We start from the raw sequence: 23,929 nt of genomic DNA on the forward strand, positions 1-23,929 counted from the left end.
CCCACCTGCAATCAGTAACCTTTTCTATAATATTTTTTCATATTCTTAGCATCCACTAAGTGGGCTTTGGGATATGAAGTTTGTTCCTTTAAATAAGAGAGCTGGAACAGTTTACAGTGCAATCATAGAAAGGTTATTGTAGCTGATCAAAACTTGAAAAATTAACTTCTAGCTTACTTTAAAAACTTTGAAATATCTCTGCTACTTACTCAGAGGAATTCTTGTTACAATAATAGGCTAAGAGTTTAGATTTGCTCATTGGTTCTGTAGAAACAGGATAGCTTAAAAATACCATATTGATATGATTATTTTCAAAAGAAACTTCCAGATTCATTTGGACTGAATAGAGGAAGTATCTGCTGATTTGACTGTACAGTGAGGGGAGCAGGACTGTAAGTTCCTAATAGCTCACTGAAGTTTTATATTAAAAAATAAGTGAAGATGAATGAGGAAAAATATTAACATTCTTATGAAGGGCTGAAACAAGGTCGCTTGCACTTTGACTTGAAGTTTTTTTTAATTTCTTTTATTATGGAAGTATTGTTAAAAACAACTTGAGAGAGTAATTCAGTAACGGCTAGACATCTATCTAGTAGCTTTATTCAGGGGACAGAGAGGAAAATATTTTTCAACAGAAATGATGAAAAGAGAAATGTAACTGGGAAACCTATTGTAATACTGTTCCACTATATTGGTATTAATGAAAAAAAAAAAAAATCTAATTTTAGATCTCTTCCCCTACACCTTCTCTGTAACTTGGCTGCATAGATGCTATGATTTCTGAAATGACCATAAGTGCTTACTCTATCCTGCCCCATTCTCATGCATAGGCTTTTTGCTTTTACTAACCCCTTCATCTAAGAATGATACTGTGCTTATTTCCTTAAAGCTGCATCCTTGGAAATAAATAACAGGCAACCTTAAGAAAAATCATAGGATGTTAAAGGGTTGGAATGGACCTTAACAATCATCTAGTCCCAGTGACCCCTGCCATGGGCAGGGACACCTCACACTAGACCAGGATGCTCAAGGCCTTACCCAACCTGTCTTGGAATACCACCAGGGTCCTACTGAATAAATGCATTTCTTCTTTTCAAATGTAGTATTTGTTTTTAGAGTAGGTATGATATTATTAAAACCCTTTATTCAATCTCTAATTTACAAGGTGAAGATGTTTATATAACTAGATGTTTTTCAGCTATATATTCTGTTCTCTTTCTTAAAGCTGAGTTATATGGACTAATAGGAAGAGTGTAACTGTTCATAATTTTCCTCTGCATAAATACTGGTATGTACAGTTTCAAAGTATTTCCAATTATTAAATTGCAATTTGAAAGCTGCAAGAAGCAATACAAAGCCTTCTGATGATAATAAAACAATCAGGACATCAAATTTTGCTTTTGGCAGTCATTTGCACTTTGTAAATTTCATATATTACAGGCCAACTTATGGCATTACTAGCAAAGATTGAGAGCTATGTATGTTTGTTTGAGTTCCAAGTTTCTTTCCCACTTTATCAGGTATGACAAATTATTAGGAGAGGAGCTTCTGATGGTGGGAAAAAAGCTTATTACTACCAGCCCAAAACCTTATATTCAATGGATGCTTTAGCTAACCTTGCTTAAAAACTTCAGTCAGCTAGGTAACAGATACAAACATGTCACATTTCAAGTAGGAATGGTCTGGAAAGTTTAGTTCAGCATCCCTTTCTCCAGTCCAAAGTTTGTATGAACATGCTTGATATCATTCTGTTGATTTGTACTTGGGGTTTTCAGTTTACCTACAACTTTGCAGCTAGATAAACGCTGTATTCTAGAGAAGAGAGATGGACATGAAGAAATACTATCATATTCGGCCTTAGATGATGCACGCTTACAGGATCAGAAAAACTGGTAACAAATGATAAATTTATTAATGGCCTAGTCTACTAATTATTTGTATATTGTTTTGGTGCCAGGGCACTTAAAACTGTTTTGTGCTGCACTGAAGTTTGAGGAGTAAATAAGTATGTTCCATTTTAATTTACGTTCATTTGAAATATGTAAGAACATCAGGCTGGTTCTGAGACTTCATTCTTTAATGTTGCCCAAAATTTTTTTAATATCTATGTTAAAATTTATTTCAAGCATGTATGTATTTTTTCTTCTGTGTTTAATTTATTCCCTCAAATAAAGAACTGGGGAATGTTTTCTTTGAGTAAGTTTGTTTAAATGGTATTAAAAAGATTTGAATGCAAAGCATGATCTGTTACACTTCAGTTCTTCTGTGTGACTATGTTATGGCAGCAGAATAAAACTGGAAAGTATCCACGGGATGCCCCTGTTGTGGTTGTTGGCTTTTTTTCCTTTAAATTTAACTTATGATTAAGCCTATTTTTTTATTATATTTTATATTAAGATTTCATTTTCATATATTCTTACAGTTAGAGCTCAGAGAAGGCTGTAAAGCAGCACTTCTGAGGAATTATCTAAGTCCTAACTGCTCTTCTTTGGACAACACTGTAGTCATTGTCTTTTGCCTCCAAGTTTTACAAAGCAACTCAGAAGCTTGTGTTAGATTATTTTCCTTAGGCCACAGGAAATTTAAGCTAGTAATAATTGTTGAGAAGCATGTTCCATAATTTTCAAATATAACCAAATAACCATTTAATGCTTTTCATGGAGTAAGTGTAGTGTTAATGCTTTGTAGGATCATGGTCCTGAAAGGTTCCTACTAGCACAGACCACTATAAGCATGTGCAAGCCTGACTACACACTCAAAATGTTTAAAATACAAACTATGACAATTTCTAGTAATACTTATCTACATTGTTTCTCATGAAAGGGATGTTAGGTGTTCATTTAGTCCAACAGCAGCTGCCTTAAGAGAAAATACTGTTAATACTTTGAAAGTTTATTTCACCTACATGTAGGTCTGGAGCAGTGAAAACTTTACTGGGAGCAAGATTCACTGCTTCCCCCTAATCCTGTCATATTTGGTCAGCAGTTCAAAGTTTGTATCCTGAAGATGTGTTTTGTTCTCCAAATGCCAACTCATTACACCTGAGGCTGCTTTTGAAAAATGACAGCTTCATTTTAAGAAAGACAAGCTTTAGAATAGAAATGAAATACTGTTTTTTAAAATAATGTACAAAGCAGCAGATTGCATCATACTCCACATAACAATTACAATCCTTAAAAAAAAACAGAGGGTATGTTTTTCCTTTTGGCCCAGTTGTCTAACACTTAGATCAGAAATAAGTGAAATAGTGCAGTCCAGTGAATGAGGTCAGGTAAAAAGGCAGGGCAAGTTACATCATACTGCCATCCTCTTACACCCAGAAACTCTGGAGATCATTGGGTACCAAAGCTGCTACTTGGAACAGGGCCAACATGGAGCTGGTTACTTGGGCCCCTGCCAGGCTGATGTCCAAACATCTCCAGCAATGAGGATTCCACTGCTCCTCCTGGCCCCATTTCTGTGACCACCCACATGGTGAAGTTTCTTCCCCTAACAAATAACCGCAGTGTCCCTGGTGGCAACTTGTGCCTGTTGCCTCCCATCCTCTCCCTGTGCACCTCCATGCAGAGCCTGACCCTGCCTTCCCCATACTCTCCCATTTGGGAGTTGCAGACTGCAGGATGATCCCCCTTCATCCATCTCTTCTGCAGGCTGAATGGGGCCAGCTCTCTCTGCCTTCCCTCCTCCACCCTGTGCTCCAGCCCCCTCACCATCTTGGTGCCCCTCCACTGGACTTGCTCCATGATGTCCATGCTTGCCTTGCCCCAGGGAGCCCACAGCTGGACCCTGCTGCCAAGGCCAGCTCACAGGTGCTGAACAGGGTGCCAGTCACTTCCCTGAGCCACTGGCCCCACACTTGCTGCAAGAGTCCCGAGTGCTGTCAGTGCTCTTTATCAGGAGTGCCCATTGCTGAATGGCCTCCATGAGCTGTCAGCGAGAACCTTCTGCCCCTGCCCAGGCCCTTTTCGGCAAACGTGCTTGGGATGACACCACTGACCTGACCCTCGCTGTTCAGTGGAGATACTCTGTCCTAGAAAGAAGGATGCTGCTTCTGCTCTTGTTAACCTGTATGAGATTCCTGTCAGTCCCTTTCTTCTTCAAGTCAAGAATAAACCTTTAGACCTGTAATTTCCAGCATCTTGCTTTAATAAATACTTCTGAATCCAAAGGCAGGAGAAACATTTCTTTGCAGAAGGAAAACAACACACTTGTCAGCATTCAAGATGCTTCTTTTCTCAGCGAGTAGAATATTGATTTTACTAAATTTCTTACTGCAAGTTTTTAGACAGTATTCTGGTATCTTACAGATTTTTCCATTCTTCTCCCTAAATAAAAACCACCAGAAGTAATTTCAGGGATATTTCCATCTAGTCCAGTTTAAGCTACTGTATTATAGTCAACTTTCTGATTTGGAAACAAGGAAGATTAGGTCTGCCCAAGTGGTCATGAGCCACCCTCTCTCTGAAACAGAAGAGCTAATAATAAATTTTACTTGAATCACTATGCTGACAGCCAGGGGCTTTATTCCTCCAGATTAAGTACTGGCCTCCAAAAGGGTTATTTTCAAGTACAGTTTAGCAGTGGCTAATATCAACTCAGACAATTCTTAGATCTTGCTTTGTCATGTGCCTTGTAACAGGATAACATAGAAAGACCACAGACTCTAAAAACAGCCTGCTCACGTCCAAGAAGTCTGTTAGTCTAGAGCTTCTGGAAAAAAATGGGATTGAATTTACAGCTGGTGTTTTTGTAATTTCATCTTGGTTAGACAAGCCTGACCACTATACCACAGTTACTACATAACTCTAAATGCATGTAACCTCTTTTCGGTCCAAATTGCTGATCTCCGTCCCACCTAGCTCTCTCCCATCTTCCCTCTCCTACAGGCCCCATACACTGTTGCCGCAAGTGCCCATAAGAACAGGTGTTTACACCTGCAAATCATTCAGATTAACTTGTGGTTTTGCAAGTCACCAATCAAAATACTGAATACCAAAAGCCTAACCAAAAAGAGGAACCAACAGACTGGACTGTAGGAATCATGCTGTAATCCAATCAAGATGTTAGGACTAATTTTCCATAGAGTACAATGGTCAGAGCATTATCTTAAGCATCTGGAAGGCACATTCCTGAACAATTTATTCAGTTAGCTTTTATCCAGTTAACCAATTTCTACTTTTATGAGACTCTGTGAACAGATCCTTGATCAGATGTGCTTCTAATCCAACAGCATCAGGAGAAGCAGGACATTTTATTTACCTTTTAGTACTATCTTGCAGCCTTTCTCCCAGTTGCAGAAAGAACTGGAATCCTGCATCAGCTGCAGCCAGACTGGTATGGATTAGCAAGGAAACAGGCAGTCCTCTTCTCCATTAAGGACTAACACTGAATTGTTAAGAGATTTAAACAAAGCATTTGAAGAATGTCAAGTTCATTTCCATTCCATCTGTGCAATTCCAAAGTGGCAACTAATGCATATATACAATAAATAGAAGTATGCTATCCTTTTCTAAGTATTCATTTGAATTTAAACTACTTAAAAAATATTTATACTTTGGAGTTGTGAATTTTAAAAATACTTCTGACCCATATAATTAAAACTGGTACATTTACATAAAAATAAAAAGGCAGTTCAAGTATTTGTAAAACATCGAAACTTAATACAAGTAACTTCCTGCTCTTAAGACTGACTTGGAAATTTTTGATGTTTTAAATTGCAAATTAAAAAGTGTTCTTTCTGCTAAGACAGTTCAGAGACAAAAACCCACAAAAAAATCAAAACAAAACACAAATCAACCTCACAAAGATATAAAATCCTGGTGTGAGGACATATATTTCAGTAATAGTGTCTTCTAAAGTAGAGAAGCCAATATTTTCTAGCAGATAAAGAGATAAAGACAACAATGTTCCTGTATAGTTTTTTTTTACTATATATGTAAGCAAATGTTAGATGAAAACTGATTTACATTTTTGTGAAAGACATTTATTGAATACAAAAAATCCCCATTACATTCAGCCTTATTATAAATGATTACACGCAAAGAAATTCAAAAGTGTATGTAAGATCAACAGTCTAACTGGCTGAACATTTTCGGAATTTAGATAATTTATGAACCCTTACTTCTCAACTGTACAATAATAAAATTCAAAAAAATACACTTTGTCTTTCCAGCAATACTAGTCAGAGGGATTCTTTGCTCACAGTGCGAATGGCAGCCCACACTTTGGCAGCTCTTGGTTTCATGATTTTAAGTGTAGGACTTCCTATATTAGAAACTAATTGTATGGAAAAAACCTAAACAAAAACTTATGCACAGAGTTCACTTTAACCCTAAAAGCTGCTAGCCAAAGTTCAAGACTGCAGGCTTACAAGTACCATTGTTCATGCTGAGGCAATGAAGCTCAGGTTCAGAAAAGCCTTCCCACACGGAAGAGAGGTTAAACACATGTTCACATCGGTGCTGTCCGATTTAGAAGCCCTACTGTGGATTTCCAAAGCTATCAAGCCTCCAGCTGTATATCTTGGATACCCACTTGTGAGATGCTAGAAATTCTCCTATTGCCTTTGGAGGGATTTTATGCACTACATCCAAGACATTGAAACAATGTCTGCAGTCTTTGTATAAAGTTAAACTACAGGTATAAACCTACAGTTTAGTTTTTGTACAAGGTAAGATGAGCCAAACATCACGAAACCTCATCTCATTTTCATGAAACTTCTGCACACCACTTGTTAGCACTGCCTCACACTGACATTTCATGTCATAAATTCAAAGATACCAAGATTAAAAAACTGATTTGCACAAAAGAAATTTGAAATAACTTTATATACACAACAAAAAGCCTTTTGAAAGTACAAAAATAACATCTATATGCCAATTAGTTACCATGCTGTGAGAGCTCTTTCAGTGCCTACACATGCAAGACTGTAATCGAGATTCAGAATAATTCTGTATCTGTAGAATCTATCAGAATATAAAAGAGATTAATACGTGACTAACTCCGTATTTTCAGAATTAATATGTATTCAAAATATCTTTGTAACCAATACTGCAATATTCCAGTCTCTGCATGTGTATGTGTAGATAAGCAGCTTTCATCTTAGTAGATTTTAAAATCTCCTGTATGCTGGTAATCCACACTGAAAAGCTACAATGGCTCTAATGAATCTAGTTATACAATGCAATTCAAAATGTACAAAACTATAAAAAGGGAACATTTATTGCCATGCATAAAACTTAAGTATGTTCAACTAAAAATTGCATCAAATGCAGTTCTGTTTAACAAAAAAAAAAAAAACACACAAAGCAATTTACATTAACACTCTTAACATTTGATCAGCAGAATTAGCTCTGACTAAATACCACAAGGGTAAGACACATTCCTTTTGCTGGTGCCTATCAGATCTTCAAATCCATGGAAACATAAACCCAGGAATCTTCATTTCCCACAGTCAAATCAGATCATGAAATCAACTGAAAAGAGAAGTCTATTAGTTTTCTCCTTTTTCTCAATGCCATCACATATAACCTCTCCTTCTATATCAAATTATCATGAAAATACACTCTCCTTTTGCTATCACAAAACCCGAAAACATCCTTAGAGCAAACAAATTGCTCTTTCATGCCTTTGCTGATAGTGACACAGGACTATCAGTGTGGATAGTAAGATAGTGTCCTATCTTGCTTGTCTATGCACAAGACATAGACACAGCAATTCTGGATAGCTATGTATCAACATCTCCGAGTGAAGCCACAAAAAAAATGAAGTTACTTTATTAACTCCACTAAGTGAACCTCACTTCTACGGTTCCATTTTTAGTTTCAGGGCAAGAAAAAGTAATGAAACTTTTTTTTTTTTTACAAATTACAAAGCTCTATCTTAAATGCGGTAGGTAAGGCCTGATCTTCAGCACAGCAAACTCAAGGGCAACATCATCATAAATGTACCACTAGTTACCATACTGTACCACTGGGACAGAGAAAAGCTATCCGTCTTTATTCTCTTTTACCTTTTCTGACAGGTCTGCTGAGCTTGTACAACCTCATGCGTTGTTATCTATGAATGTATGTGGCCAGTGCCTGAATTAAAGTGCATCTTGTAGCCAAGGTTGCAAGTTAAAGCAAATTCATAGCTTTCAAAGTACAAGTCATTAAAAACTATGATAACCTTAATGCTAGTTATGCTTACCAAAGAAATGCTTTAGAGTAGTAGTGGCACGCTAAGAAAAGAATCTGAAGCAATTATTTTTTAAAGAGGGAAACACAAGGGAAAAAAACCCTAACCAAACACCAAAAGTTTACATTTAGGTGAGCACTAAACATTCAATATCATACAAAAAGCTATTAAAACTTGTGTAAGAGGATGCCATGCAAAGCTGAAGGAAAAAAACCCCACCCCAATCCAGAGTATTTTCTAAATGATAAAGTCTTTACCTCTTTGACTGTTTTTTTAATGAAGTCTTTTCTGTCTGATAAATCATAACTAGGGTATTTTTCATACACCTAAAGAAAAGTAAAAACAAAACAAAAACATAAAACAAACCTCAAATTACTTTTATTCAATAAATGGTATGAGTAGAAGAAACTTAAGTGAAATTAGAGCAAAAACTGACATTGGTGCTTCTAGTACTACAACTGCCAAAATGCCCTCTGTTAATTAGGGAAAGACACAAGCTTATTTTCCTGTCCTTATTTTGACCACATAAATATTTAAACGCATGTACTCTTTTATGTTTGGTCACTGACTAAACTACTACTATAATTTTTCATATCAACAAACTGAAATGCTTGGCTTGCCATGTCATACAAGTAAGAATTCTCCAATTTTTGTTTTAAATGCTCTCTTAAGTAGTCAGCCCTGCATTAGTGTAGGAAGCCAAACAATTAATGAAAAATAAATAAGCCTTGGTATTTGATAATAAGTAAAAATGTGATCCTTTCAAGAGACTAACAGAAGAGTCAGCATATTTGAGTGCTATTGTACAACTACTCTTTGGTTAACAGGTACAACTACTCTTTGGGAGAGGATCAAACAAAAAACAGATGCCAATACTGACAACCAATTTAGAGTATTTTATTTCAGCATACCAAATTTCAGACTTCTAGAATGATTATAAATATGAAAAGAAGTTACATACAGTTTTCCCACAACTTATGTTTAGTTTTCTCAAAACAACTTCTTGAAATTACCAGGAAAACCAAACATGTGAATTAACCAGAAAATATAAAGGTAACTGTACTGTTTGTGTTTTGGTCACTTTTCCCCACCTTTCCCTTTTCTGGCCACATGGTTCCCACCTGTTCTGACAGTTATTGGATTTCTTGCTGAATTGATTCAACTCACTAACTCATCTGAGAACTATTCTGATAGATGCTGACAGAAGACAGCTGAATGAACTTATAAAGAGACCATATAAAGAGTGTGCAAGGTGAGCAACAGAAATGTACAGAGCACAGGACACAGCCCTCCCCTATGGACAGCAGCAAAGCTGCTGCACCATCTAAACATGTCAGATATTTGCATTGTCAGACATGGCACTTGGTTTGGAGGTAATATCACTACTTCCCAGGTAGCTAATTTTAATATTTCCCTTTGAATGCTGATATTAGTGTTGCACATCTAAAGACTAAATCTCTCTTTGTTGTAACTATCAGTAAGTAAATAAACCAATGCAAAACTATTTAGTTTCTGAACAACAGAGTACAAGCCTCCATTTCTCATAGGATGATAAAATTCAGTTCACAAACAATCCACTCAGTATAAAGAGACTGCAAAATTGTACATACCTCCTTGCAGATTTGTTTCATTGTAACCTCTTCCAAATTTGCATTGGCCAACAAATTCTTGACAGTTTCCTTCAGTTCTTCATCTGTGGGTGGTTTCTTCAGTTTTTTAATTAAAGGTTCATCATCTGAACTATCTTCAGACTCACTTTCTAAACAGGAAGAACAAATTGGATTGTAATAGGTTTTCAGATTGTCTGTTTCTTCCTTAAAAATAGAAGCCATCAGAATTTTCAAACATCCAATCCAGATGTTTTCCTTTAAAATAGACATCATGCTAAACTATCCATTTAAAAACAAAGCTAATGCCATCAGTACTACATTTATTTATAAATTTGTGTAATTATTGATGAACCATCAATTTACAAATCAACAAGAACTCTAAAAAGTATGGGACTAATTAAATCTATCAAACTAATGAAAAATACATATTACAACAATTCCAATACACGTATTATGGCCCTAAGAACATAAAAAGTAATTATTTCCTTTAAAAAGGAGTTTATATTTCTTTTTTTCCCCTAACAGTGTTGCACACTAGGCTCTTGTAATTTTGCAAACTTACTATCAGGAAGCACCATGAGAAGAGAACAAATAGGGAGAACTTTGTAAACAAAGTTAAGTGAAGGGGCATAGGACACTCCTACAATCTTTTCCAGAAGAAAATTAATTAGACTGAATGATTCCAACATCCACTCAGTTCCTCTACTGCCAACAAGACAAAATTCAGAGCAGATGCCAAACAAACTAGATAATGACCTTACAAAACGACCTACTTAACATTTTGATTTTCTGCACTGCAAACATAAACTGAAAACAGAACTGCAGGAGGGGTAAATAAGAAATTACAAATATATTACATAACTTAATGGAAAAACACATATATAACATTTGTGTGTACATGTATATGCTGATGACAAAATAAGGTGTACACACAACACAGCCACATTTAGAAGTCAAACTGAAAATACAGAGTTCAGTTACATTGCTGAGAAATAAGGCTATGAAAAAAATTTAGCATAATTCTATGCCCAAGAGTTTACCCGCACCTTTTAGCAAAGCACTTACAAGAAGGGTAACTAATCTGACCTGATGCTTGTGCTGTAGCATGCATATGCCAGTGTCGGCATTAAAGGAAGTACTTCTGCAGCATGGATATAAACAGCATTAGTAACGCAGACTACAATTGTGACAGACTGGGCTGCTATCGCAGAGTGGCAGAGCATTCAGGGTGGGAAAGGACCTCTGGAGATCATTGGGTACCAAAGCTGCTACTTGGAACAGGGCCAACATGGAGCTGGTTACTTGGGCCCCTGCCAGGCTGATGTCCAAACATCTCCAGCAATGAGGATTCCACTGCTCCTCCTGGCCCCATTTCTGTGACCACCCACATGGTGAAGTTTCTTCCCCTAACAAATAACTGCAGTGTCCCTGCTGGCAACTTGTGCCTGTTGCCTCCCATCCTCTCCCTGTGCACCTCCAAGCAGAGCCTGACCCTGCCTTCCCCATACTCTCCCATTTGGGAGTTGCAGACTGCAGGATGATCCCCCTTCATCCATCTCTTCTGCAGGCTGAATGGGGCCAGCTCTCTCTGCCTTCCCTCCTCCACCCTGTGCTCCAGCCCCCTCACCATCTTGGTGCCCCTCCACTGGACTTGCTCCATGATGTCCATGCTTGCCTTGCCCCAGGGAGCCCACAGCTGGACCCTGCTGCCAAGGCCAGCTCACAGGTGCTGAACAGGGTGCCAGTCACTTCCCTGAGCCACTGGCCCCACACTTGCTGCAAGAGACCCGAGTGCTGTCAGTGCTCTTTATCAGGAGTGCCCATTGCTGAATGGCCTCCATGAGCTGTCAGCGAGAACCTTCTGCCCCTGCCCAGGCCCTTTTCAGTAAACGTGCTTGGGAAGACAACCCTGTCCACACCCTCACTACTGCAATCTTTACACAGTAATTAAGAAACTCAGTGTCTGTATATCCTTTATGCACACCACGAGATATGAGAAAACCATCTGCAAAAGGATGCATGGAGAAACCATATCCATTTTAACAAAGCTGCTGAACCAAAGACACACACATGGGATACACACCACTGGATCAACTGCAAGATTTGCATAAAGCCACTGTAGAGGCCCAAACAGAACTTTACCAATGGTTCTTCCAGCAAAATGGAGAACGTGTCTGATACTTTCAGTTTATATGCAAATAAAATCTATACATGCACACACCAGGAAACATATGAAATATATCTAAACCAACAGGTTTTTTTATTAAATGCTGTTTCAAGAAAAGAAACATCAACTAGCAAGCCAATAATTTATCAAATTCCATTTTCTTTCACAATAAGGTGCAAAAGCTTGCTTTCTAATAAGCATGCCAGTTAATCTACAGGGCAATGTATGATTAAAGATTTAAAGCATTTACCTTTTCTAGAACTGTTCTGGTTTTTCTTAGTAGTGCTGCTGTCTGCCTTCTTGACATTTGCACCCTTCACAGCTTTCTTGGTTTTAGAAGTTGTCTTTTTAGATCTTTCTCTTTTAGATGCTTTTCTTGGGGGCTACAAAAAGAAAATCAGAAAATTAAAGTAATGGGTATTACTGCAATAATCCATACCTCTTTTCCATAAAGGAAAATTTTCCACTCTGAGGACAATTTATTCCAGCCACTCCATGCCTAACTTTCCAACAGAGCTAGTGCAGCAAAACAGACACACTGCCTACATCCTTCTAACTCTAGTTTATCAAAAGGTGCCACAAACATAACTCTTTTAAAAAATGCTGCATTCTTAAAGCTGTACAAACAGATATTTTCCATCTCATGAAGTCCTATTTTCAAACTAATTTGACAAACCAGTATTTTGGAATAATTATGCTTTTATTCCATGCACCTAAACTTCTGAAGACTTCAGTCCACTCAACCACTGCAGACATACAAAACTCCTACCTTTTGAAAGAAGACAAAGATTACCCAGTTAGATCAATGGAGTTTACTGTTAGGCCTTTTTGTTTATTAGAATTTTGTTTGTTTAGAGGGTTTTAGATTTTTGGGGTTTTTTTAAAAAATAACAGAGTTCTTGGAAATATGACAACAACTGCCCCTGAAACAGATATTCCTCTCCTCACAGTAGAAAGCCTGTTTTTCCTAAAGAAATTAACACATATGTCAACTTTTAATATTTCAGCCCTCTTTCATTTGCCATTTTTAAGTAAAGAAAAAGGCACAGAAGCATTAACGTTGTTTCATGGTGGCATAGGAATTTCATTGAACCACCTTTTTACATTAAACCCAACACCTAACAAAATGACCCCACAAAACAAACTGTTAAGTCACATTAATTGCCTTGCAACTAAAGACTGCTATAATTTCCAATAGCTCAAGGCAATTAACCTAACAGCCTGTCACACTTCCATTTCAACAGACAGATCGTAACCCAAGTAAACAGTGGTCCTATATTACAGCCAAGTGTTCCACAGGTTCCATAAAGAACTTTCTTGGACACCAGCAGTTTGACTAATTGCACTTTGTTGCAGGAGTCTGAAAAGGCGTTAAGGGTTTTAAACTGAAGGAGGGTTGATTTAGAGGACAAATGTGGAAGAATTTCTTTTACAATAAGGGTGGTGAAACAGTGAAACAGGTTGCCCAGAGAGGCGGTGAATGTCCATTCTTGGAAACATTCCAGACCAGACTGAATGAGGCAACCTGATCTAGCTGATGTCTTTGCTCATTGCAGGAGGATTGGACAAGATGACCTTTAAAAGGTTTCTTCCAACCCAAACCATTCCGTGATTTGATGCTTCCTGCCTAGTATGCAAAAACTTTTAAAGAAAACACAAAATACAATGAGATGAAGACAGTTCAGATTGTAGGGATCTTTCTAAGGCTGTTTCTATGTTGCTTACTTTAAGACATAAAACCTGAAGAGAGAGTTTAAGATATAAAACCAGATATAAAACCCAGGAGGAATATGGAAACAAGTTCCCAAACCAATGCAGTCAGGTAGGTCAGTGACTCCTACCAAATTCAAAGTCCTAGGCATCACATCAAACTTTATGAAATTACAATAAAGTCATCACAAGATGATATAAGAAATACAATCAATTACATTAGCAATCCAGGCTGCCCCAAAATGACACATAGCAAATGGTTTTATAAGTTGCATACATACACCCAAGAATCAGAACTTTTGCCTTTTATCTAAATGATTCTCTGAACTCAACACACTAAGAATTTAAGAAAACCTCTTAAAAATTGCAGATGTGCTCCCTTTTCTTTCAGTTAAAGATCACTTACTCCCCAGCTCTGTGTTCCAAGAGTTACCAATTGATAGCAATGACATAATGTTGAAAAACAAACAAAACAACTCATTACCTCATCTTCACTTTCTTTTTCTTCCGAAGACTCATCCTTTTCCTTTTTTTCATCTTCTTCACTACTGGATTCATCTGACAAGATCTCTGGGTACTTGGTACGTTTTGCTTTTCTTGCTGTTCCAGAGCTAGTGCGCTCTTTTTTGCCACCTTTGCTTTGCAGTTTTTTGGACTTTGGCAATGGCTGAGAGACAAGAGACGTGTAATCCAAGTAAGAATACAAAAGTTAATTTTAAAAAGATAAATTCTTTCCAATTACATGAAATAATAGTAAACAAATACAGAGGTGCCTTAACACAACCCAGGACTATTTTATGCACACTGAAGTCATAATGTTTTGCAGCAAGCAAATATTCACTATTGAGACAGAGTTGAGCAAAATGAAATTTCAGTTCTAAGCTAAGTGCACACCTTCCCTATAAGCAAACAAATCTTCAAAGACTGGGTATTAGGGAAGGGAAGCAAGAAAAGTTACCTCTAGGTTGTTCTTTTACCTATCAATCCATTAAAAAAGCCTTATCCTCTGGTAACAAGTCAGCTGACAACTCAGAAGACTTAAAGGCAAGAATTCTGTCACATCTTATGCAAGCCTGCATTTTGCAGTAACTCAGTACCTGTGTCCCTAAAGCAGCATGCCAGCCCCTTATTCACATCATTTCCTAGTGTTTGCTGGGAAGAGATTTAGTTTCCTGAGCAACAGTGCAACTATTTTAGTATTACTTTTAGATTAAAAACTGAAAGTCCAAGAAGATTAACAACGAGAGTTTAGCAGTCTTGGCAGTGGCACTGTGAATCTAGTGCACTGGTTTTGTATCCTGCAACAAATTCCATCTGGTGATGTCCAAATGTGATAACATACATTTGCCAAATACAGCAAACACAGGTAACATCTGACACTTGATTTTCCTGCCCTTTCATGTATCTGTTCTCCTCCACCCACAAAGCAGAGGCTAATTGGTATTTAGGAATGGATATCCTATTTAGCTCCATGTGTTGAACTCACACTTCTGTGCACTAACAGTGTGTAATGGCTACACCCACATGTAAACAGAATTTCTATTTAAGCCTTCACCCCATTATGGATGCCTGCAGTAGTAGAACTACTTTCTTTCAAGAAGTCATTCGTACTTCAGTAAGTCAGAACAGAAATTGTATTATCACTGGAAACAAGCAAACAATGAGGAATAGAGAACAGATGCATTTTTCATCAGAACAGAGCTATAAAAGCAAGCATAACAACCTGTATCTCACCTTGCCTGAAGATTTTGGATGCATAAGGAAGTTTAATATTCTGGTTACGAGCTCACTATTAACTCCTGATCTTTCCAAGTCAAGAACTTCACAGATACTTTTCAACACTGCATTTCTAAATCTGTAGGGAAAAAAAAGAAAAAAAAAAAGAGATTCAGTATCACATACTAAACAGTCAACATCTGATTGCTAGAAGCTGCTGTCTGGTTTGTGTCTGCCACCTGACAATATATATACAGCCAACTACACTTCCAGTCTTATCTATGGTTAAGCAAAGAATCACCACTATATTACATAAAGCAAAATAAAACAGAATTCCAAAATCTGTATATCTGTATAATAGGATAGTTAAAGTTAAAGAATCGTAGTAAAAAAAGTATTACATTCTTTATGATCTATAGCCTGAATACTAAGGTTCTGCAAAATAGTTCTTTGACCTTTGTTCATCTTGTTCAATGCTGTTAAAATATGACATGCAAGTGTAAAGACTGGGCAGAAATCAACCACAGAGGCACAACAAATTAACAAACTGATCAACAGTTTGTTTTCCACAAGCTACAAACAGCAGCAGAAGCTACCACAGTAAGACAAGCACACAGGGCTCTGCACACTCATATGCAACCCAAGGCAACCAGGTTTCAGAATATTTGCTGCTAGCAGTTGTTTCACATGGAAAATATGAAAAAAAAATGTGCAGAAATACTTTATTTTGCAGCCTTTTTTTGATAAGGGTAGTTAGCCAATTAAACCTGTGGGAAATGGTCAAAAGTCCCATCAGGAGACAGAGTTTGTCTTGTAGATTCCCATGTATTTGATAAACCACACTCCTGGAAAACTGCATAGCTGAAGAAAAATTTGGAAATTCCAAATTCTGGAATCCTTTCCACTATCAGCAAACAGGCACTAAAAAATCTCCCAAGTTTTAAAATATATTGTGTAGATGTTACTAGTTCTTTCATTTGTTAGAACTAGCTGCACATATATGCAAGGGCATTTTAAACCCTTTCAGTGCAGCCTAAACTAAGTTGCAGCAGCTTCTCCTGTTGATGCAAAAGCAACTTACAAAGGGAGCCAGTAAAAAAGAAAAAAAAAAAAAACTTTCTGAGACTAGTTGCTAAAGCAATTCTAGTATGTTTAATATCTAATAAGCAGAAATGGCTTTGATTCTGAAGAAGGAAGGTTTTGGGGCATAGAAGGATGCAGGCTTGCACCATGAATGAAGCACAACTGTGTGTTCACAACACTATGCTTGCCCCAGGGAAGTAAAGCTTTCCTCTTGGCAGAAGAATCTACCAATCTAGTTAGTATGCAATAGTTAAAGTCAGGAATGTAAGAATTTGAGTAAAATGTTCACAATATAACTCTTAATACATTTCAAGCTGTCTAAAGAGACCAGTTTGTGTGATTAAAATGAACTCAGAAAAAAATTGTAGTCCTCTACTAAACAGCCACCTGGCTTATAGTTTAAATTTAATCTGAAGTAAAACTGTGGAAGAAAAAAAAAAATAGAGTGCATAGCATGAATCAAGCCATGTTAACTATCAAGAGATCATTACTTTTTCAACATTTCTTCTTTCTTTTTATATTGGTCACTTCCTTTTTCAAATGGAAACCCACTGAACTGACCCACATTCTTCTTTAGGGATGCAACCTAGAACAGAGCACACAGATTACTTCTCATTGCAAGCAGTTTAAAAGATTTCATCAAATTACATTTGTTAACCTTTCATACAAGAAAAATCTGTTCTAGCATTTAGCTTTCTGTTGACAAAGCTACTCCTTTGAAGTTATAACTTACATGGATTATGCCTTTACTTATCTCATGACAGACAAATTACAAAAATTAAGCTCAACTTCTTGTGACTGTGGTACTTTTAATAACTTACTAGACAAAGTCACCTGCCATTTCAAGCTCATTTAGAATGTACTGCATGAAGATTTACAGGTTTGCAAAACAACAACATTATGAAGCTTGTTGCATGCTTTGTATCATGTAATTTGTTAAAAATAGGTAATTTTATTTTTTATTCTATAATCTGCTGAAGTAGATTTGCTTTACTAGCTATTCTGAAGTCTTATATAGAACCCTGACTATATTTTCGAACCTCATATTAGTAGAACCAATTTTTGCATTTACGTACTACCCAATTTACAACTTCTACCATTACACCTGATGTCTGATCTGGGTTGTAGTTCCATTACAACAGCCCTTATAATGGGAAAATTGCTCCCATCAAGTCACAAGTGTATTTCAGTTTTGTTTTCACTTTATCTCCTTTTACCAAAAAAAAAAAAAAAAAAAAAAAAAAAAAAAAGGTAAAAAGCAACCCCAGATCTATCTTCTGTGTTCTTTATAACTATCAAGAATAATTTGAACTAGCTTTCAGTATATCTACAAATTTTGTTTCTGTTGTTTCTCCACTAGTTTATAATTTTACCAAAGCTGAGCTCCTTTTCCTAAAAGCTTTGTGCAGCACCTTAAGAAAATTTGCAGGTGATACTGGTATGTTTTACTAGAAGTGTTAATTACAATTAAAAGCACATGCAAGAACATGCATACAAGACAAGATCTGACTTTCACTATATTAAACAGCATTCTGAGTTCCCAAAACCTGATTAGATATAGTTTTGACTGAAACCATACTGATATATTCTTTTACTGAATACTTGTGGCTACAGATCATTTTTTGCCATTTAAACAAACACTGCATCAGAAGCAGTGATCTGAGAAGTAGAGCTAGCACACACCTGTACTAGTAATATTCAATTTCTGGTTTCTGTGTTAGCTGTTCAAGTCTCCAAAATACACCAAGATATTTTAAAAAGTACCAATAATTATAGTAAATGTATAGAAATACATGTTAATCTGCCTCAATTTCACACTTTGCCGCTGTTAGCAAGGAAAATGGGTCATATTTACTTTGAAATTTTAGGCATGATCGGTGATACATAAACCACTCTAAGAAAGATTTGCCATTATATTTTAAGTGTCATCCTTAAATACAAAATGGACAATATAATATTTTAATTGTCTTAGGAAAATTGTTATATATAAAATTTTTATAGTGATTTTATCACTTTTATCTTTCTACTGCTTAGTGCAAACAAAGAGAAAAACAGTAAAGAAACAGCTATGTATTAATACATGGAGTATTTTGAGTGTCATCTGCATGTCAGCAGCTTTTAGCATGTGAACCATAAATTATTTCCAACTCATCCTTGTAAGGTAATCCACCACTCCCCCATTAAAAAAAAAATTAAATCTATGTTCAAGAGACTTTTGATTTAGTACATCCTGCCACAGGATGAGAGTTTATAGGAGTTAGAAGGAGGAGGCTTACTTAACTGGTCCTGCAAATATCCATTTTTTAAGTAGCTTGTAATAAATAACACTTAAGAAATAGATCAATATGTGCAAGGGTAAAAAACTTCACTACAAACATTTTCACTATACATGAAAACAAATGGATATACAAGATTGAAATTCTTACAGTGCCTGGCCTGTTGTAGAGGAGTTTGTGCAGGTTCCTAAGTTCATCTGTCTTCTTTTTACTCAGAAAGAACTGTATCCTCTCAATTTCACAGAGTTTTTGTCCTTTTCCTGAAACAATTGGAATAATTCATCACATTCATATTTACCTATGTGTTTATAACTTAAAGTTTCTACCTTTTTTTTTTAAGCAAAGAAGTTACTTAAAAACAGCATTAGACATTGTAATAGGTCAAACATTAAGCAGGCCTTTTCCTATCAAGCATCCTGACAGGCTCTTTACCTGCCTTACTTGATACTACTTAGATCAGGGTACAAGGATTTGGCATTTCTTTGTATTCTAGCTGCTCCTGCCTTTGGTACCTCACTACTAATAACAAAGATCCTATTCCAAATAAGTTTAAATATCATGTAACTTTTACAGTATAAACTGATGCTACAGAATAAAAGAGGGTTTTCATATAATAGCCTTATTATTTTAAAAAGGATCATGACTTATAAACTAGGTCTCACCTACAACAAATTAGTAATTTCATATTTTTAGAGTTTTCATTACCATTCCTAACACTGACAATTCATCTGCGAGAAGTCAAGCTTACCTGGTGTAATTGTAAAAGGTTCCTTCTGCAGTGAGGACACTTGCATGGTCAGTCGGTCAACCTTCTTCTTCTCCCTTTTTCCTTCCACGATGAGACTCTTCTCTACAAAAGACAGCTTCCTTAAACACAATATTCTTCATTGCAGATCTGACTGAAGTGACAGGCAACACAACACTGACTCTTTGAAACAGCAAATCAAAAACGGATGATATAACCAGGTACTATGACACCTTCAGACCTTTGGCTAATAAGCCAACGTGATTCTATGGAGCTGCACGTACATAACTAGAAGTCTCTCTAGTCCTTCACCATAATCTTGTATCCAAGGTAACCTTGAAGACAAGACTGGGCATTTCCTGACAGTAACTTTAGGAAGTTACCACCATGATGGAGACTGCAAGACTACATGTTTCAGAAATCCATCCTTCTCTCCTTTCACTGCCTTTTTCAGGTTTGAAACTGACTCTGTTTACACATTTTCCTTGGATGCTGCAGTCCCTATGCACACAGCTCCACACACAGCACTCCGAAGAAGAATACTACCACTAGATGGGCAGAAGCATGGTCCAGGATGCCTGCACAAAAATTTGTTTCCCACTCCTGGACTGGAGAAACTGCACATTTCAGCAGGAGAGGCAGAAGCACAAGTGCAGTGGGACTGTGCTGCACATCCCAGGGTTCACAGAGAAGCACTCTGCAGGGCACAATAATGAGTGTCATGAATACAACAACAGTATTATTCCCAGTAATTCTGGTACTGCTTACTAATGAATACATTTAGATTGTTTTATGTACACCCTGCACATTGCTCATTTAATGATACCACTCTGAAGAAAAAACTAAAGCTTCACCTAAACATTTCATACTAAAATACTTGACCTCAAGTAACACTATCCTTAGAGCTAAACAGATGGGCTGTCCTGGCTTTAACATCTGAAAGCAGCTTCAAGACCTGTATGAACACAATCAAAACCAGAGCAAAATGATTTTTTTTTCTGAAAATCCAATACTAATTACTCTGCTGTTCTCCAAATGGCATAATCCATCTTCTCTCTGCTACCTTTCTTAAAGACAATCTTCATCTCTTTCCAAGATCCATGTGCAGTGACTTGGTTTTCACTGTGCCACATTACAGCTCTATTTCCATGAATGCTTTGCTTTTGAAAACACATGCCTGGAGACTTCACAATAGAAATTAACATTTTTTGCTTAGTATTTCCTTCATCTTGTTTTGTTCTCCTTGACTACCTTCAATTACATGCCACAACAAGAAACTTGCCTTGCTTGCTCACCCTATCATATTGCCACAATTTTTTTATTACCAAAATTAGTTTAAAGGAATTTCCGCTGACTCAATATAATTACATTTGGATACCCAGAAAATTAATTCACTGTAGGTAAGCAAAGACATCCATATTGCTTCCAAAACTACTGCACACTTAAAAGTTTCTCTTTTGCAAACACAGATCATCTCAGAGTGTAACTGGCAGAAAATAATTTGAAAAGGGACACTACATCCTATAATCATTGAAAAATTTATACATCAACAAAAAAATCCCTAGTACAGAGTCCAAGATGCTGGCAATTCCTTAAATCTTTTCTGAGATAAATCAGCACCACTGTTTTTAGCATTGCCTGTTATAGGCTACTGGGAAGATATTATGAACCATGAGACAGATGCATCGTGGAATCTCCTCGATAATTGTACTATTAACCAAAATCACAGGAGACTGCATTCAGTAGCTTGGCATCCATTAAAGAACAACTTATTCAATGATATAAAAAAGTACCCTTTTCTTCTTCCTCTTCCTCCTCTTCCTCTTCTTCATCTTCATCACTTTCCTCAGCTTTGTTTTCAGTTTCAGGTTGTTTCTCATCTGTTTTTTCTGACGACATTGTATCTTCTTTTGATGAATCAACAGAAGACATGGTGTATGTTTCTGTAGAAAGAGTCAGGGGAAACCACAATCAATAGAACAACATCCATATAAACCACAGGAATCTTGCTTTCAAAAATTATCTCTTTGTGCAGCAGAAGTAGCATGCTGGTAGTGTGATTGTTCACATTCTCTAATCACTAAGGTGTTTGGCATACACACAATACACACAACTTTTCAGAAGAAGTTGCCATCCATTCTGCAATTAGTCTGGTTAAGAACACTCTAAGAAATTATAAATTCTATTCACACACAAGTCGTCAAGCTGCTTTTGTGAAGCATTTGGAAGCACCCACTCAAACAGCTGATACTGTTATCTACTAAAAATTGCAGTGTTTTAAGATATCATTATTTTACTGCACCCTGCACAAACTTAATACTTATTCTTGATCATGGTTAACTATGCATACAAGTTTCCTAGTAACTTAAACAAGTTACTTATTGAGATGGGAAATGGGAAAAGAAACATTAAAAAAAAAGTTACAAGCAATTCAGGAAAGAACTAACACTGTTTTCATAACCTAGACAGCTGCTGCATCTTTAGGCATGAAAATACTTCCTGGTTTTAATTTGCAGATCTACAACAAAAAAGAATAAATGCTTCATACTTAGCATATTTAAGACTCTTTTCTTAACATCTGTAAGCTTTAAAACGAAAATATCTTAGTTACACATGTACCATTTTCCTAATAACAGAAAACATCTATCCAATAAAGCAAGATAACCATATGTTACATTTTTTTAAATTCTAGCTTTCAAAAATTTTCACCATTTAGATCTGGAACAGAATTTCACACAATTAACAATTTTCTTTTTCTAATACTAAAGCCAGTATTATCTGCAAGTAATCAGGTACAAAAAGTAACATTTAAATCTGCTGTTTATGTGCAGCATTAGTAGGTGCCAGAGATCAGTCGTTTTCCAAATGACAGAAAGCATGAGGTAATACTTATTACCAATAGTACGGGGAAAAGTAAAGTGTCCTGGCTAAATCATCAGGGAAAAATACACACTTCAGGGTATTACTACCAGTATTTCATTTGTAGTAAGTAATGTGGCATTTTCACGGCAATTACTGACTTTTACTTGAAGTCATGAGTAAAAGCAAGAGAAGCACTACAAGCTGTCTTTATTTCTCCTTTCAATAGGAACAGAAGGGGGAAAAGTTAGAGACTTCTTAGCTTTCCACCACCTGGACTAGGGACGACATTTTGCTTAGGGAGAAATGGTTCTGGGATCCACCCTAACCGAGAGAGGGTCTCCCGCCCTCGGCTGGGGCTTTTCACACGGGGACTTTCCACCTATCCCCCATTCCCGATTAGTAAGCTGAATGCTGGGGCAAACCGACGGCGATGTGCAGCGCCCGGTGGCGCCGGCAGCCAAGGCGCCATCGCCTCCCCGCTCCAGCCGGGAGCGGGACCGCTCCTACCCCTCCCTCGGCTCCCGCCGCAGGACACCGGAGCACCCAGGAAAACACGTCGGGAAGGGCCGGGAGGGAGGCAGCGCCGGTGACAAGCGCCCCGCACACGGCGCCTCCCCGGGGGGCGGTGCGGGAGCTCGGCGGCACGGCGGCCGCGTTTCATTTCTCCTCGTCACAGTCCGTCCCCGCTCGGCCCGGGCGCGGCGAGGCGGGACCGCTCTCGAGCGCCGTTACGGCCATGGCGGCAGGACCCACCTCAGTACGAGCCCCGGCTCCCTCCTCAGGCGCGGCGGCGGCAGCAGCAGCAGCTGAAGGCTGCAGTTACTGCTGGACGAAGCGGGTCCGGGCGCAGAGACACACACGCGCCCCGCCGCGGTGCAGCCCTAAAGCCAGCAGCAACTCTTGCCCTTTCCCTCTCCTTCTCCCTCTTCCCTCCCTCCCGGAATCAACAAGGTTTTCAAAATGGCGGGTTCTCGGGCGGCGAGGAGGAAGCGGGAAGGCGGCGGCCAATCAGCGCCCGCGGCCCCGCCGGCGCGAGGAGGGCAGGGGAGGGTGCGCGTCACGCCCGCCCGCCCGCAGTGACGTCAGGCGGCGCGCTGCGGCGGGCGCGCGCTCCCGCTGAGGGGAGGGGGCGGGGGGTGTGAGTGGTGCGAGGTTGCGTTTTCCCTTTTAAAACTGGCACTGTCTGTAACTGAGGTGGCTTAAAAAAAAAAAAAAAACAAAAAAACACAAAAAACTTTAAAATAAGGAATCCCCACCACTTATCCTGCCTAAATTGGGCGGTGATTAATATATGCTCCCCAGACTTTCCTTTTGTACACTGTAGTGTTTCCCAATAACTCTGGCACAGGTTGCCCAGAGAAGCTGTGGATGCCCCATCCCTGGCAGCGTTCAAGGCCAGGTTGGATGGAGTAGCCCGTTCAAGTCCCTGCCCGCATCAGGTCGGCTGGGACTAGGTGATCTCTAAGGTCCCTTCCAACCCAATTCGTTCTAGGCTCTTAAGTATTTATTAGTGTTTGTCTTACACATATATCCTACTTTTACTACCAGTTCTACGTGACTATGCTTCACGCGCGCCTACGAT

General features: G+C 38.0%; 1 protein-coding gene across 2 annotated transcripts; it reads right to left on the reverse strand.

Annotated features, from left to right (window-relative positions):
- Nucleotides 1–5,961: 5,961 nt before the first annotated feature.
- Nucleotides 5,962–23,626, reverse strand: DEK (DEK proto-oncogene). 2 transcript variants are annotated; one of them, XM_068199766.1, is made up of 11 exons: nt 23,604–23,626; nt 21,279–21,428; nt 19,489–19,590; nt 18,891–19,000; nt 16,956–17,050; nt 15,400–15,520; nt 14,150–14,332; nt 12,206–12,338; nt 9,789–9,937; nt 8,436–8,504; nt 5,962–7,475 (listed from the first exon to the last, which is right to left on the reverse strand). In XM_068199766.1, the coding sequence occupies exons 2-11, from the start codon at nt 21,415–21,417 to the stop codon at nt 7,464–7,466; spliced, it is 1,113 nt and encodes a 370-aa protein (XP_068055867.1). In that variant the 5' UTR covers nt 21,418–21,428; nt 23,604–23,626; the 3' UTR covers nt 5,962–7,463. The 2 variants fall into 2 exon arrangements, with proteins under 2 accessions (XP_068055867.1, XP_068055859.1); XM_068199758.1 differs by lacking the exon at nt 23,604–23,626 and adding an exon at nt 23,101–23,299.
- Between the last annotated feature and the right edge of the window lie 303 nt (nt 23,627–23,929).

This window comes from Anomalospiza imberbis, chromosome 1, assembly GCF_031753505.1.
Source record: "Anomalospiza imberbis isolate Cuckoo-Finch-1a 21T00152 chromosome 1, ASM3175350v1, whole genome shotgun sequence".
In the NCBI taxonomy this organism is placed as follows: domain Eukaryota; kingdom Metazoa; phylum Chordata; class Aves; order Passeriformes; family Viduidae; genus Anomalospiza; species Anomalospiza imberbis.